This window comes from Mustela erminea, chromosome 10, assembly GCF_009829155.1.
Source record: "Mustela erminea isolate mMusErm1 chromosome 10, mMusErm1.Pri, whole genome shotgun sequence".
Classification (NCBI taxonomy): Eukaryota; Metazoa; Chordata; class Mammalia; order Carnivora; family Mustelidae; genus Mustela; species Mustela erminea.
In genome coordinates, this window is record NC_045623.1 from 56,837,399 (window position 1) to 56,855,404 (window position 18,006).

Genomic DNA, 18,006 nt, shown 5'->3' on the forward strand with positions numbered 1-18,006 from the left:
TAAGTAGGAAAAAGAAATAAAAGACATCCAAACCAGAGTGGAAGAAGTAAAGTGATTTCCGCTTGCGAATGCATGAAAACGCTAAGTGCTACACATACACAAACTGTTAGACTAAATCAATTTCAGCAAAGTTGCAGGATATAAAATCAACATACAAAAATTAGTTGCATTTCTATACACTAACAATGAATAATCCAAAAAGAAAATTAAGAAAATAATTCCATTTACAACAGAATCAAAAAGGATAAAATATTTAAGAATTAACTGAACAAAAAAAAAGGAGTGACTGAACCAAAGAAGAAAAATACTCACTAAAAACTATACAACATGGCTGAAAGTGATATTTAAGCAGAATCTCAATAAAGTGAGGGATTAGCCATGAAAATCCACCATGGTAGCTACTAACTACACATGACTACTGAGCCTAAGAAATAGTAAACAATTTAAACTGAGATGTATGTGGAATGTAAAATATACACTAAATTTCAAAGAGTTAGTACCAAAGAATGTAAAATATCTTAATAGTTCAGTGTATATATCCATTTTGAACTAATATTTTGAATATGCTATATTAAATATACCATATAAATATTAAATATAAATATTTAATATTTAACATTAAAAATGTTTTTTTAAAAACGGGGGCACCTGGGTGTCTCAGTTGCTTGAGTGTCCAATTCTTGGTTTCAGCTCAGGTCATGATCTTGGGGTCCTGAGATCAAGCCCTGTGTGGAGCTCTGTACTCCGTGTAGACTCTGCTTGAGATTCTCTCTCTCCCTCTGCCCCTTTCCCAGCTCTCTAAAATAAATCTTTAAAAACATTTTTTAAAACATTGCTGGATTAAAAAGACAAATAAAAGGAAAGTTATCCCATGTTCATGGATTAGAAGACATATTGTTAAAATGTCAGTATTAACCAGAGTGACGTAGAGATTCAGTTTAGTCCCTATCAAACTTCCAACTTTTTCTGCAGAAAAAGAAAAATCCACCCTAAAATACATGTGGAATTTCAAGGGACCCCAAATAGTCAAAACAATGTTGAAAAAGGTGAAAAACAGGAACAAGAATGGAAGGCTCATACTTTGTGATTTCAAACTTACTATAAAGCCACAGTAATCTCAACAGTGTAATACTGGCATAAAGACAGACATACAGACAAATGGAATAGAATAGAAAACCCAGAAGTCAGTCCCTGCATATGTGCTTAAATGACTTTTGTCAAAAGTGTCAAGATTATTCAATGGCGAAAGGACAGTATTTTCAACAAAAATGCTGACAAATCTGGATATTGCATGTGAAAGGATAAACTGGATTCTCACCTTACACCACATACAAAAATTAACTCAAAGGTCAAAGACCTAAAATGCAAGAGCTAAAATTATAAAACTCTTAAAAGCTTAGGTAGAATGCTTCATGATACTGAATTTTTCAATAGGTTTTTGGGTCTGACACCAAAAGCAGAAGCAGAAAGAGAAAAAGAGAGACAGAAAGAAAGAAAAAAAAATGTAGATCATATGTAGATCTAAATATAGATCACAAAACAAGTCTGAACAAATATAAGAATATTGAAATCCTATCAAGTATTCCTGTGACCACAATGGTATGAAACTAGAAGTGAATCACAGGAGGGAAACTGGAGAATTCAGAGATGCACAGAAATTGAACAACATACTTCTGAACAACCGACAGGTTGAAGAAATCAAAAGAGAAGTCAAAATTATCTTGAGACTAATGAAAATGGAAATATAACACATCAAAACTTATGGAATATAGCAAAAAGCAGTCCTAAGAGGGAAGCTTATAGCAATGCCTACAAAAAGAAAAAAAAGATCTCAGACAACTTAACATTACACATCAAAGAACTAGAAAAAGAGGGGCGCCTGGGTGGCTCAGTGGGTTAAGCCGCTGCCTTCGGCTCAGGTCATGATCTCAGGGTCCTGGGATCGAGTCCCGCATCGGGCTCTCTGCTCAGCAGGGAGCCTGCTTCCTTCTCTCTCTCTCTCTCTGCCTGCCTCTCAGTGTACTTGTGATTTCTCTCTGTCAAATAAATAAATAAAATCTTTAAAAAAAAAAAAAAGAACTAGAAAAAGAAAAACAAACTAAGCCCACAATTAGCAGAAAGGGGATAATAATAAAGATTAGAACAGAAATAAGAGAGACTAGAAAAATCCATGAAACTAAGTGTTAGGGTTTTGAAGAGATAAATAAAACAGAAGAACCTTTAACTAGACTAACCAAGAGAAAAAGAGAGGATACAAATAGTTACAAATGAAAGAGGAGACATTAAAACCGACACCACAGAAATATGAAGGATCATAAGAGACTAGTACCAAGAAACACATGCCAACAAATTGGATAACCCAGAAAAAAAATGGATAAATTCCCAGAAACTTACAACCTACCAAGAACAATCATAAAGAAATAGAAATCTTATCAGACCAAGAGTGATATAAGAAGTAATCAAAAACCTCCCAAGAATGAAAATATCAGGACCAGATGGTTACACTGGTGAATTCTACCAGACATTTATTTAAAGAAAAATTAATGCCCAACAAAGCCGGATAAGAACTCTGCAAGAAAATAAAACTACAGATCAATATCCCTGATACTGGGATATCAGGCAAAAGTCCTCAACAAAATATTACCAATCCATATTACAACAATACATTTACTGTACACAACTGTATATAATGACACACAGACTGTACATCATGATCAAATGAGATCGCTCAGAAATAAACACACACATATATAGTCAAAAAATCTTTGACAAGAGAGTCAAGAATTCACTATGGAAAAGGACAGTTTCTCTTATAAGCGGTGTTGGGAAAACTGGATGTCCACACACTAAAGAATGAAATTGGACCAGGATCTTAAACCATACATAAGAATTCACTCAAACTGGATTAGACTTAAAGAGAAGACCTGAAGCCATAAAACCCCTAGAAGAAAATAAAAGGGAAAATTTCCTTGACATTAGTCTTGGCAATGATTTTTTGGACATGACACCAAAAGTACGGGCAACAAAAGCAAAAATAAGCAAGTGGGTCTACATCAAACTAAAAAGCTTCTGTACAGCAAAGGAAACCATCAACAAAATAAAAAGACAATCTATTGAATGGGAGAAAACTGATACAGCCATTGAGGGAAACGGTACAGAAGTTCCTCAAATGATAAAAAATAGAACTACCATATATGATTCAGTAATCCCATTTCTGGGTATATATTCACAGGAAATGAAATCACTTTCTCAAAGGGATAGTGCACTCCCATGTTCACTGCAGCACTATTCCCAATAGCTAAGACACGAAAACATCAGTGCTCTTTGATGGATGAATAAATAAAATGTGTGTATATATTCAGCCTTTAATAAGAAGGAAATCTTGTTATTTGTGATAACATGGATGGACCTTGAGGGCATTATGTTAAGTGAAAAAAGTCAAATAGAGGGGCCCCTGGGTGACTCAGTGGGTTAAAGCCAGCCTCTGCCTTCCACTCAGGTCATGATCCCAGGGTCCTGAGATGGAGCCCCGCATCGGGCTCTCTGCTCAGCAGGGAGCCTGCTTCCCTCACCCTCTCTCTGCCTACCTCTCTGCCTACTTGTGATCTCTGTCAAATAAATAAAATAAAAAATCTTTTAAAAAAAGTCAAATAGAGAAAACAAACACCATATGATCTCCCTTATATGTAGAATATAAAAAAGAAAGCAGCAGCAGCTCAGATACAAAAAGCAGATTGTTGGTGTCAGAGGCAGTGTGGGCGAAATGGGTGAAAAAAGTCAAAAGGTACAAACTGCCAGTTATGAAATAAATAGATCATGGGGATGTAATGTACAGCATGGCAATGATAGTTAATATTACCATGTTTTATATTTGAAAGTTGCTAAGAGAGTAGATCTTAAAAGTTCTCACAAGAAAAAAAATTATAACAATGTATGGTAACGGATGTTAACTAGACTTTTGGTGATGACCATTTTGTAATACATGCAAATGTCAAATCATTGTTTTATACCTGAAACTAATATGCTGTATGTCAATTATACCTTAATAAAAAAAAAAATTCTTAAAAATGCAGGTCTAAAAAAAAAAAAAAATGTAGGTCTAAAAACCTAAAGCCATGTTAAACCAATTATGTCTAGCAAAGTCAAAAATCTTGTTACAATTCTTGGAAAACCTACTTGAACTGGTTCAAACCCCTGTCAGAAAGACACTTCTACAACAGTCTGTACCAGTGCTCACCTGGGGTCTGCTTAACTATGTTCAACTTTTTCTTTGTTTGAAAGCTTTAGCCGCGCTTTGTTATATTAAGCCTAAATTCGTTTTATTGTATGTCATACTTATTGGACTAGGTCTGCCTACTGACGAAACACAAAATGCCATGTGACTAGTCTGAGGGTATGTTTCTTTAATGTATATAGAGCTGGTCCTCCCTTTCTGAGTTACATGTAATCATTTCCCTCAATTCTCTCCCCCTGTTTTCCAGGCCTTGCGCCACTTTGGCTGTTTTCTTCCTGATAGACTCTGCCCATTATGTGAATCACCTCAAATCAAGCTTTTCTGAAGATCTGGTGCTCTCTGTCCAAAAAGATACAGCATATTCATATATGAGTTCTATTTGCTTAGTTTTCAATAACCCAGGAAATTAATACTGCAGGTCAATTTTTAAAATTTATTCTAGAAGGATTCCCTTAGCTTTCTCAATGAACAGTTGCAGAACCTTCTATCCATACTTGCTGCGATGACTCATTGACAGCAAAAACTCCTCCAAATTCAGTATTATTGACATTTGAAAATGGCCAACTAAATGAATTTTTTGTCCTCACATGCTGCTTATAACCTGAGTTTTATACTACTTACATGCTAAAGGGTATTTCAGGGTGTGAGTAAAAATTAAATGTACTTTATTCTACCTATCAGTTATAACATTTACTGATGTCACTGGCCTAAGAATCAATAAAATAACTGGGTAGAAACTTACAGAATTAAAACAGAGGTTAGATTCTTTTGTGCAGACCAGAGTTTAATAAATAACTTTGACATTTTTCAGATAAAAGAAAATTGGTCTTGCCTTCAAATATTCCAATATTACCTTAATTAGCTATAGAGTATACATTTAAAGTAGAAAACATATTTTGAAGAGTATTAACTTAGAAAGCCTCATAAATAATATAAAATTGGATAAGTATTAATGATACTCTTAAGCTTTATCCAAACTATAAAATTTTGAACTCAGTTTATATTTCATTTCTAAAATATCAAGCATTTTTGAGTATCTTGAACTTTTTGTAAAAGCAAATATCTCTGATAAAGATTCTGTATTTAAATTATTTTAAATAACAGATTTAAACTCATTTTACTCAAATTATCTTATTTACAGACGAACTGGTAAGTAATGAAGCAAAGGCCAAACATGAGCTAGCATCACTTATCAAAAGATGGATTTTTGTTTGCTTATAATAACAGCACTTTGGTGTTTTTTTTTTTTTTTTAGAGTGCAGTATTTTCTATTTTGAGAAGTAAATGCACACTATGAAAAAGTCATGTCCTTGACATATCAATTACCTAGATTATAATCCATATTTATATACTCAAAGTCTATTATTAACTTTTTTTTTTAAAGATTTTATTTATTTATTTGACAGAGAGAGATCACAGTAGACAGAGAGGCAGGCAGAGAGAGAGGGAAACAGGCTCCCTGCTGAGCAGAGAGCCCGATGTGAGACTCGATCCCAGGACTCCGAGATCATGACCCGAGCCGAAGGCAGCGGCTTAACCCACTGAGCCACCCAGGCGCCCCTATTATTAACTTTCTTTGAAATTTAAAAATTAAGAAGCTTTAGGATACTTCGTAAATTATACCACATGTAAAATAACCCCCAATTTAAAATCTTCTAAAATTAGAATTTAAGATATAATTTTAAAAGAATATACATGCATACATATATTCCTGAATAGTATCTACACACAGGCAGTGTGTGTGTGTGTGTGTGTGTGTGTGTGTGCGCGCGCACGTGTCCATGCATGGGCGTGCATAGTTTTCTTACCCCTGAACTTATCTCCGTGCCTCTTGGCTGACTTTGCTGTGGCTTATGATGTCCCGTCAGCAAGCCTCCAGCAGTAAGGTTTGGAAAGCTCTGAAGATAAGCCTGTGACCCTGAGAAATTTCCTTCTGCCTTCCCCGCCGAGGCTGGCTGTTTCTCCTGAGTATTCCCATGGCCTGGCCCAGCTTGTCCAGCAATGTGCTGATTTGGAAAGAATGGTAATATGCCCATGCCAGCTGTTATCGTTGTTGGAGTTGGAATCAGATTAGATGCTGTAGGGAATCACAAATACAAGAAGCTTTTGGTTAGACAAGAGTCATTCCCAACAGTCTGATTTTGTTAACTTATGGGGGAAATGTGAAGTCTATTCTGTATCTGTTAGAGAACAGTTACACTCAGAAAGCTAAGTTAGTGGTTGTAAAGCAGCAGGTTCCTATACAGAAAAACAAAAACCTCTATCAGCAATCGTGCTTTTCTTATTTTTCGACAACTTCTGGGATAATATCAAGGATATTTTTTAATTCCAAATTTTAATTGTATATTTTAGATCTTGAGAGAAAATGTATGTATTTTTTGGCACTTGAAGTTGTATCAGGTGCCTTCTTTTTTATGCTCGATCACTGAAAATTGCCTGCTTCCATATTTGAAGGGAATAATTAAATAAATTTTCAGTTAAAAAAATTCTGACACTTAAGAATCTCATAATACATTTAATCAGCTTACTCGCACCAGTTCATAATAGCTGACTGTGCATATCTTTTCCCAGCTCCTGAATTCAGTGGGCAACTGGCTATGAGTTGTAGTGTTCACACAAAGAACTCCAAAGATGCTGTAAAAATCAAGACTCTTCTTTTTAAACCTAGAGAGCTGGTTTTTAAACATCAGCACACCGCTGTTTAAAAAACATCAATGTTTGTGAATAGATATGCACCAAATTTAACACATGAAAGTTTTACATTTTTATTTACAGGAAATAACAAAAAATTCTGGAGGAAATTAAAGTTTTAATAGGAAAAGTCTGACCCATTCTACTTGTAAAAAATCTCTAGTTCAATATCAAGAGAAAAGAGCTAATTTTGATAACTACTTTGAGTCAAATTTATATTTTATAATTTCACTATGCAAATTTAATTATTTCTAGTACTTAATATTTAGAGGCAGTTACTTAAGTTCTTTTAGCAATGTATTTATTTGGACACTGATTTTTTTCAATGTTCTTAAAGCAGTGCACGCTAAGGCAACTGGCCTATTCTTTAATCCAACACAAATAATAAACATGGGCATAAGCTTTTGATGATACAAAATTTAACTTTTAGAACAGGCCTCATCATACCAAAAAATTTCTACACCTGTCTGTATCCTAGTTCAGCTTTCACATAGTCAATTCCAACAGTCAGAACTCATTTAATCGTTTGAGTCATTGTTTTTATGTCAAGGTTAAATATGCTATCCATATTCAACTGACTTATTATTATTATTACTGGTGGTAATAATATTATTATTATTATTATTAAATATTGTTAATATTATAAATATTAATATTAAATAATAATATGCTTTTCACAGCATAATCACCAAATTTCAATTACACTTCAAATGAAAGTGCCTTTCAAAGTCACATTCAAATAAGAAATCTTGCTAAAATATACCACATGCTCTTGTTTTTCTAAAAAATAATCCTTTTGTTTAAATTTGTCATCTTTTCAGAAGCCCAAAGTACACATGTCATCATTTCCTTTTTCTAAGTTTGGAGATCACATTCAAAAAATTATTATAATCAAGTAAACCATCAACGCTTACATCAGAATACCACATATTTCCTTGAAAGCTTAGGGTTTCTTATTCAGGCAAAAATTAAATGGGTATCTCTGTAATATGTTGTCGGCCCAGCGGGCAGCATGTCAGTCTCACAGGGATCTAGGTCTTTGCCTCATGCTGCTGTGAACCTTCATCAAATATTAAAGCATATCCAACAGGGAAAATGTGATCTTGGCATGGAAGCGAGTCCATCAATAACTTATCAATAGTTCTCTAATATTAAAAATAGAAAAGGCACGAGGGCTCTTAAAATTTTAAATGACTGACTAAAACTCAACTTTGACCTTTCTGCAAATAAAAACAGGATATAGGTAAACCATTCTTAAGTCTCAAATCTGTTTACGGACTTCTCAGTAAATGCATATCATTTACTTTTATGTGCTTCTCCATGATGACCCAACTCTGTTTTCAAAGGAAGTGCTGACCCTATCCCTACTGCGGTTTGAAGCACCACAGCTGGGGGATCTCCGAGTAAGCCGGGTTTCTGCAAGACAAGAAAAGAGAGTGAGACTTCTGCCCATGGCCGCAGGGTATTCTCTCATGAAAAGGCTACACACGTGAAAAGTCATCAACAATAGGGCCTGAATCTAGAAAGGGAACGAATTAGAAAATAAAAAAAATTAACTCCAGACTTACGTTATTAGTAGGAATATTCTCAAACTTCAGCAACTGTTGCTGTGCCAGGGGTACATGAGAAAGATTCTGAAGGAGTAAACTGGAAGTATTACCCAGAACTGTGCTCTGTGAAAATGAGAAAGCATTCTGTTAGTTCGACTTGGGAGAGCTGCTTGTCCTAGAACCCAGTCCACTTTAAAGGGCCGCTCTCCAGCTGATCTCAAAAGCAAGAGCATCTTAATATTCCATTTTCCCACTTGAGGCAATGCTACTTAATTCTTTCAATAATACACAAGACGTGACCGTGGAGTCACGAAACGAACTCCACATCCTCTCCATTTTTTGCCTTCATCCTTCCTCCTCCCCTCACCCCTTTTTGGCTTTCAGGTCAAGGTCACTTCATCACTTCTTTCTTCACTTAATCACCCAACAAATATTTGTTGAGCACCTTCTCCGTGCCCAGCACTGTGCCACAAAGTGAGACATGCACAATGCGACCTGCCCTCACGGATCTTAGAGGCTCCTGGGGAAGGGAGACATTCATTAATTATAAACACATGGAATTATACATGGTGACAAGCAGAGCAAGGAAACACAGGGGAGCTAGGAGAAGACTTGGAGACTTAGTTAGATGTGGTGAGTTCAAGGAAGGTGTCCCCGAGGAACTAACTCTCCCATGGAGATCTGAAGGCTGTGGGGAAGTAACCAGGGAAGTCTGGGGGACTCAGATGGTGTTGGGGTGGGGAGCATTCCTGGCTGAAGGAACAGCAGGGGAGCAAAGACCTGAGGAGGAGGAGAGCAAGGTCCTCTGAAGACCTAACGCTACCTGCCCCCCCCTACCCCCGCACTGGGACAGTGACACCCGATGAGCAGGAGAGGCTGCGACCCAGCTGGCTTAGGCCTTCCGGGCAAAATTAAACATTCTAGTCTTAATTCTAAAATAAAGAGAATTATTTATTCTCTGACAATATTAATACTCTGAATTCCCCTCCCATGTCACACTTCACCTCTTATTGTAATTCACATTTCTTTTGATATGTGTTGAATTTCCCTAAGAACAAGGAATCGGAATGGTTTTGTTCTGTGCTATGGCATCAGTGACCGGCAGAGTGTCCAGTAGAGGTCAGAGTCCCAGTAAAATCTGGGGAGTAATGGGATGAAAAAAGACCCTACAATGTACATGGTCCTATGTTAGATTCTTTTTTTTTTTTTTTTGAGGTATATGGATACAATGCATTTTAATGTATTCTTTTCCAAGTTACTATTATTTAAGAAAATAAGCAAATTCTTATATAAACTTTCACGTATATAAAGTTCATATTTTATCTATTTTTTCCCCATCCTCAAATCTATGTTAGATTCTAATGAAAACTAAATAAAAGATAAACCTGTGCTTTAAAAAGTTACGTTTAGGACTTAGATGCTCATTTACTCCACCGCCACCAAACCTCCATTAGGGATTCGGCTGGACTTGTAATCAGGCTCCTACACAGACACAGCCTTCAGCAGTACCTGACTGTCATGAGTACATTTGTATATACAAATGCGTCCTAAAATACGAATCTGAAAAAGGTTAGAGAGTTATTTTTTATTCTTACATGAATTATTTGTATATAGATTAAATTTTAAGAATTAAGAGTTTATGTTCACTTATTTTTTTTTTTCTTTCTGTAATACTTGGAGTTAAGCAGAAGTCTTGTTTTTAACCACTTATTTCTACAAAAATATACCACAAAACACACCTCCTTCCCTTAATCCCCTTTAATCAATGCCCAGAAATCAATGCCTAGAAATCAATAGGTAGAACTACACTGCTTTGACCAGCTTAATTTGATCTCAGGTACTCAGTATGTTTTCAGGTAGCTATAGTTATTACTAAGGATTTGTTTAAAAAACAAAATACCTGTTTAACTTCAGGAGAATTTTAAACTTTGGGAACAAACAAATGAGTCACTCCGAGTTGCAGTACTCAATGTTATTTATATACCTGATGTGCTTTATTCAAATGCAAAAACGCGGAGGAGATGGATGGGTTCATCAGATGGGGCAAGCTGTGAGGTGTTCCGAGAACTGCTTTAAGAAAAGAAAAGTAAAAATTTAACTTTATGATAAGACAGAAACAAACTCCAAAAGGGGCCAATAGTATTTTTTTAAAACTTAACAAATTCATCCAAAGCTCAGTGATAAACTGACCTTGTCATTGCACAAAAACTGGTGAGGACCCTTCCTTGTGACTCAAACCTAGAGTTTTATTTAAAATTCCAACACCTTCTATCATCATAATAAAACACCAAACCTAGCCTTTCTTTTCCCTAGCGCTTAGAGCAACAAAACTAATTCCATCTTTTAGTGAATATAATTCTAACTGAACTCGTGTTATTTGCTCAGTATTTTTGTTAGGTGTTTGGGTATTATTCTGGCAGGGTGGGGGAAAGATACAGACCTTTCCTTTAAAAAGCCTACAATCCATTCAAGAAGAGAATATATGCACAGAAAAAATATTTACATAATAAAAAGAAATATGAGCATCATAGTGGATAGAAAGAATAAATGGTGACCACACTTGTTTTTTTTCATCAGGTGTGCCTGAGCAATACCAGAGTATGTATCAAAAGAGATGTCTCCAGAGCATGGCTCTGTCATTTAAGCATCTAACTCTTGGCTTCAGCTCAGATTGTGAGCTGAAACCACATCCAGCCCTGCTCTGGTCCTCCCCACGTATGCACACTCTCTCCCTCTCTCAAATAAATAAATAAATCTTTTTTTTTTTTTAAAGGCAAGGGGATGTTTTCAGAATACATAGTATATAGACAAAAAGGGCCATGAGATAGAAAATTCATGAAGTAATTTCATCGAATTACTATAAATTAACTGGAAATGGTCAGGCATAGAAAGCATTTCAAAAAGCATTTAATTTCAGGTCCCCTGGCTGGCCCAGTTGGTGGAACATGTGACTCATGCAACTCTTTATCTCTGCTTGTGAATTCGTGCCCCATGGTGGGTGTAGAGCTTACTTTTTGTTGTTGTTGTTGCTAAAGATTTTATTTATTTATTTGAGAGAGAGGGCAAGCAGGGGGAGCAGCAGAGAGACAGGGAAAAGCAGGATCCCTGCTGAGCAGGGAGTCTGAGTCTGAGGCAGGGCTTGATCCCAGGACCCTGGGATCATGACATGAGCTGCAGGCAGCCACCCAATCCACTAAGCTACCCAGGCACCCACAGAGCTTACTTAAAAAAAAAAAAAGAATTGCGTTGTCCTATTTTGAGGAAAAAAGGAGGGAGGGTTAAAATATTAGTGCCTTTAAAAAAAAGCATTTAATCCAATGATCAAAAATATTTGGATATTATATATGTAATATATATCATCTCTACAAGTTTATCCCATGTTTTCAAAAGTACTTTTTTCAAGTTTTACTACTTGCTAAACCAGCCTATTTCATCTTTGGAAAAATGACCATTAGAAATTACTTTCTTTAGAATGAGTCCATTTCATGATTGGTGGTTGGAAGATTAGGTCATTAGCACTAGTTGTTTATAAAGACAGACCATTTATTAACAAAGAGGGATAAAGATGGCATTTCATAATGATAAAGGGGTCAATTAATTCATCAAGGATACAACAGTCTTAAATGTGCTTCAAATAACAAAGCTTTAAAATATGTAAGGCAAAAATTTCTAGAACTGACAAAGTAGACAAATCCACAGTTATGGTTAGAGATTTCAACACCACCTCCTCTCTTTTTTCAGTTAGTCACTGTATTTTGTTACAAAACATTAATGTTTTTTCACAGTTATTAATGAATACAGTATTTCCCAGTTTAAAACCACCACCACTGAAATCAAAACACTTGGAAAATGTCTACAGTCTCACATCCTCTGCCCTTATCCTTAGCTCTTGGCTAATCTCCCATGGCGCCCCAACCTCCCCTTCTCAAGAAGGCTTGAACAGTACTATCAATCAACAATATATACAAAGGACTATAATATATAATAATATATCCTACGAATAAAAGGTTGGTTTAACATTGAAAAATCAATGTAATTCATCATGCTAACAGACCAAACAAAAACAAAAAATACATATGATCATCTCAGTTAATGGAGAAAATTACTGTATACATTCCAGCAATTATCACAACAAAATTTCTCTGCAATATAGAAACAGAAGGCAATGTTCCCAGCTAGAAAAAGAAAATCTGTGAAAAAAACTATAGCTGACCTAATAAAAGAATGAATGCTCTCTAAGGTCGGAAACAAAGCAGAGATGTCCACTCTTACCAGTTCAATGCACAAATTATGCTGGAATTTCTGTCTATTGCAGTAAGACAAAAAAAAAAAGAAATTAAAGGCAGGGCACCTGGGTGGCTCAGTTGGTTAAGTGACTGCCTTTGGCTCAGGTCATGATCCTGGAGTCCTGGGATTGAGTCCCGCATTGGGCTTTCCTGCTCAGCAGGGAGTCTGCTTCTCCCTCTGACCCTCCCCCTCTCATGCTCCTTCTCTCTCTCTCTAATAAATAAATAAAATCTTTTAAAATAATAATAATTAATAAAAAGAAGTAAAAGGCATAGATATTGGAAAGGAAGAAATAAAATTGTGTTTATTTGTGGATTATATGACTGTCTATACAGAAAATCCTAAGAACAAAAGCCCACAAGAAATAATAAGCTAGGTTTGCAAGATAGGATATACACAAAATCAATTGTACTTGTATATGCTAGCAACATGAAATTCAAAATTGAGATTTAAAAAGCAAAACTACTGGGGCACCTGGGTGGCTCAGTGGGTTAAAGCCTCCGCCTTTGGCTCAGGCCATGATCCCAGGGTCCTGGGACTGAGCCCCGCATCAGGTTCACTGCTCAACAGGGAGCCTGCTTTCTCCTCTCTCTCTGCCTGCCTCTCTGCCTACTTGTGATCTCTGTCAAATAAATAAATAATCTTTGAAAAAATTTAAAAAAAAAAAGCAAAACTATTTAAAATCACAACATGAAATGTAGAATACGATGGATAAATCTGACAAAATATGTGTAATATTTGTACCCTGAAAACTGCAAGCTATTGGTGGAACAAATTACAGGAAGCCTAAACAAATAGAGAAATACACCATATGCATGGCTCAACCTCAAAACTGTCAATTCTGCCCAAATTAGTATATAGATTCAACACAATCCCAACCAAATTACTGACATTTTTCATAGAATTTGACAGGCTGGTTCTAAAATTTATGTACAAAAACAAAGGACATAGAATAACAAAACAAATTGAAAAACAATTTGAAACAAATTGAAAAAAGAACAAAGTTGTAGGACTTACACTAACAGATTCTAGGGCTTCTTATAAAGCTACATTTATCAAGACAATGCAGTATTGGGATAAAGACAGACATTTAGATCAGTGGATTAGAATGGAGAGTCCATAGATAGAGCCATGAATATATAATGAACCTAAGTGGAAGTTCAGTAGGAAAAGAGTAATCTTTTTTAACAAATGATGCTGGAACATCTGTAAAAAAACTAATCTAGAACTTTACTTCACATCATCAACAAAAATTAACTCAAATTGAACCGAAGTTCTAAATACAAAAGGTAAAATTAAAAATAACTTTTAAAAGGTAAAATTATGAAATTCTCAAATATGAGAGAGTATCTTAATGACCTTAAATTTGTCAAAGATTCCTTAAATCTGACAAAAGATGTACAAATTGTAACAGATATAATAAACTGGGCTTCGCCAAAACAATAAGTTTTGTTCTTCCAAAGACATTGTTAATAAAGGACATCTTAGGGAGTGAAAAAATATTTGCAAACCCATATATACAACAGCAGATTTGCATCCAGAATAAAGGGCATTTACAACTGAATAAGAAAAAGTTAACTCAATTTTAAAATGTGTAATATATTTAAAAAGATATAACAGAAAGATAGAAAGATGGCTAATTAGCATATTAAAAGATGTTCAAAATCATCCGTCAAAAGGGATACTCAAAATCACAGTAAGATAGCAGTATATACCCAACAGAAAGGCTAACATTAAAGCACTAGCATGTCAAGTGTTGGTGAGAAGACTGAGCACACTGGAGCCCTAGACAGTGATGGGTGAGAACGCCAAGCGGTTTAACTATGCTGGAAAACAGTTGGCAAAGTTTCCTATAGCTTAAACATTCATCAGCCATATGCCCCAACCATTCCACAACTAATTTACTGGCAAGAAATAAAAACATAAGCTTACATAAAGTCTAGTACACAATGTGTACAGAAATTTTATTTGTAATAATCCCAAACTAGAAATAACCTAAATGTTCATCAGCAAGTCAATGAATATGCAAACTGTGGAATGGACTACTACTCCTCATTCAAAAAGAATAAAAATTATTGATACATGCAGCAATGTAAATGAATCTCAGTGAGCTGAGTGAAAAGAAGCCAAACGGTACATACTGTGTGATTTATAGAAATTTCTAGAAAATACGAGCTATAGTGACAAGAATCAAATCAGTAGTTTCCTGGGAATGGGGGAGAGGTAGATTACAAAAGGCCAGATGGAAATTTTTAAGAGTAACAAATATGTTCATTATTTTGATTTTGGTGGATGTACATATGGGTATACACATATGTCAAAATTTATGTATACTTATAATTTTATACATGTCAAAAGCATACCATTTTTTAATATTCTAAATATGTGCCAATTAATATGTAATTATGCCTCAATAAAGCTGTTAAAAATATAATTTAGACTACAACAAATTGCACACTACTTAAAACTTAAAATGGATACACACACATATATACAAAGAAAGAAGTCTAGAATATTTACACTGTATTGTATTTTTGAAGATGGTTAAAAGGTCTGGACTGAAGAGAAAAGATAAGTATGGTCAGAATAACATAACCAAACCGGGCCTGGGGGGAAAAGTCAACCTGATGGAAGGGTACAGATTAGACTGAAAAGGCAGAAAAGTGTCCTTAGGAATTAACAAACCAGACCACATGTGAGTAACCAGGTATGTGTGAGTTGTGGGACAGAGATGTAGAGGAAGGGGATTAATCTGTAAACAAATACTATATCTCTTTCATTATAAATAACTGTGCTGCTTTAGGTGCATGAGATGAACAAGACATAAATCCTTGCAATTATGGAACTCACATTCTAGTAGGAGAGACAAATTATAAATAAGTAAATATATGTGTTATGTGTATTATGTGAAAAATAAAACAAGGGTATAAATATAAACATACTATATGTACTACATTTAATATAAGCAGAAGGAATTACAATTCTTAGGTTGCTCAGAGCCCTCTGTGAGGAAGTCAAAGTAGTGTAAGTGTTAGCGGATAGCGCTAACACAGAAAGGACATAGGGGCTCAGTGGGTTAAGCCTGTGCCTTGGGCTCAGTTCATGATCTCAGGGTCCTGGGATCGAGTCCCACATTGGGCTCTCTGCTCAGCAGGGAGCCTGCTTCCCTCTTTTTCTCTGCCCGCTGCTCTGCCTACTTGTGATCTCTGTCAAATAAATTAAAAAAAAAAAAATCTTTAAAAGAGAGAAAGGACATATCGAAGAAAATAAAGATGGAGCTTACTGATGAACAAGAAACTCCATCTTTCCGGAACGCCAAGAAACTCTCCAAACATCCTCCAGAAGCTCTACGTGTGTTCCAGAGGTAGATTTCGCCCTTCTCCCTTGCCATACCACACAAACAAAAAGCCATACGTGGTGAAATAACTTCTCCATTAGTGTATGAGTGGAAAGCCTTATTTATTTTTTTTTAATTTTTATTTATTTATTTATTTGATAGACGGAGATCACAAGCAGGCAGAGAAGCAGGCAGAGAGAGAGGAGGAAGCAGGTTCCCTGCTGAGCAGAGAGCCCGATGTGGGGCTCGATCCCAGAACCATGGGATCACGACCTGAGCTGAAGGCAGAGGCTTTAACCCACTGAGCCACCCAGGTACCCCGGAAAGCCTTATTTAAAATTGTGAAACTAGGGGCGTCTGGGGGGACTCAGTCGGTTAAGCATCTGCCTTTGGTTCCAGTCATGATCCCAGAGTCTGGGATCAAGCCCTACAACAGGCTCCCTGCTCAGTGGGGTGTCTGCTTCTCCCTCTGCCCCTCACCCCACTCATCCTCTCTTTTTCCCTCTCTCTAATAGTAAAATCTTTACAAAAAACAACTGTGAAACTTGCACTAAAATAGGCATGATCTCTATGGCCGCATATCAATCTGAGTAGAAAGGCAGAGTAGAGAATATATATTCTTACCCAATAAGAAAAGACAAAAATACAATACGGGAGAGGAATTACTGAAGAGAGCCGAGAGTCCAAAGGTGTGTCCAATACTTGCCGAAAGACCCAAGAGCATGCTGTATTTCCTTCAAACACTAATACAATCTTGGACTGCATTAACATAAATATAATGATCTTAAGAAGGAAATCTCACCCCATTCTGTGCTGATCAAAACCCATTCCCAGGATATGTTTGTGTCTGTGTACACCATATTGCTGGACAACCCAGAAAACTGAGGCTAATATCTCCAAGATGACAACTAGTTGGGGAAACTAGAGAGCATTTCTTAGGATATGTTATGGAAAGTCAGATATAGAACTGTAATCTCCAAAGAAGTCTATGAGATGTAGGAAAAAAATGCTAAAACTCTTGTTCATATTTACTTTCATCTTTAAATAAAGACATTAGCTTTATCATTTCTTAATGTAAGGGTTAACAAGGTACATTTATGTAAGTGACATATAACTGATAAATATAGTGTATACACTGGAGCTTTGCTCAAAATTTACTGATAGTGGGGCACCTGGGTGGCTCAGTGGGTTAACGCCTCTGCCTTTGGCTCAGGTCATGATCCCAGAGTCCTGGGATTGAGCCCCACATTGGACTCTGTTCAGCAGGGAGCCTGCTTCCCCCTCTCTCTCTGCCTGCCTCTCCTCCTACTTGTGATTTCTGTCTGTCAAATAAATAAATAGAATCTATAAAAAAAATTTACTGATAGCGCTGCATAGTCAAAAAATAGATTTCAAAAAGACCACTGACCTGGAGAATAGAAGACTGGGAAACCAAAAAAATGACTAAGTTTTCATGATAGTGGTCTTCAGATATTATTAGAAGTCTTTTCTTATAGAAGAAGCAATGGACTTATGCTGTGGATCTTCAGAGGAAGAAGCACAGAATAAGTCACTAAAATTATAGGGTTTACCATCTAATATAAAAAATAAACCTAGTTATTAAATTCGTCCAACTAGGGAATAGGCTGCCTTGGGAAATAATGAGCTTCTTGTGCTTTGAGAGGTCAAGACATAAAAACATCTCTCTCTACCATTAAAACTGTAGAAAAGATATCTGAGTATGTAATAGGCTGAGCCAGAAAACCTTTAATGCTCTTCTTAGACACAAATAATTGATGATTATAGGATATACATACTATGAATATTATTGTATAATAAAAAATTTTAACTGGTCTTTGTCTCTGGTGTCTGGAAGGAAAATTCTAAATCTTTTGAATTTTCTGAGTGATGGGTATGTCTTTGTTATG

The 18,006-nt window shown here is 35.9% G+C and overlaps 1 protein-coding gene across 2 annotated transcripts in view; it reads right to left on the reverse strand.

Annotated features, from left to right (window-relative positions):
- The window catches only part of RAVER2 (ribonucleoprotein, PTB binding 2), a 90,180-nt gene that overhangs the window by 31,235 nt on the left and 40,939 nt on the right, over nt 1-18,006 (reverse strand). The window contains exons 6-9 of one of the 2 annotated variants that reach the window (XM_032302460.1): nt 10,460-10,542; nt 8,494-8,598; nt 8,230-8,341; nt 6,043-6,311 (exon numbers count right to left, since the gene is read on the reverse strand). In XM_032302460.1, coding sequence (XP_032158351.1) covers nt 6,043-6,311; nt 8,230-8,341; nt 8,494-8,598; nt 10,460-10,542 — 569 coding nt within the window. Of the gene's footprint in view, nt 1-6,042; nt 6,312-8,229; nt 8,342-8,493; nt 8,599-10,459; nt 10,546-18,006 lie in introns of both variants that reach the window. The other variant, XM_032302459.1, reaches the window with a different exon arrangement.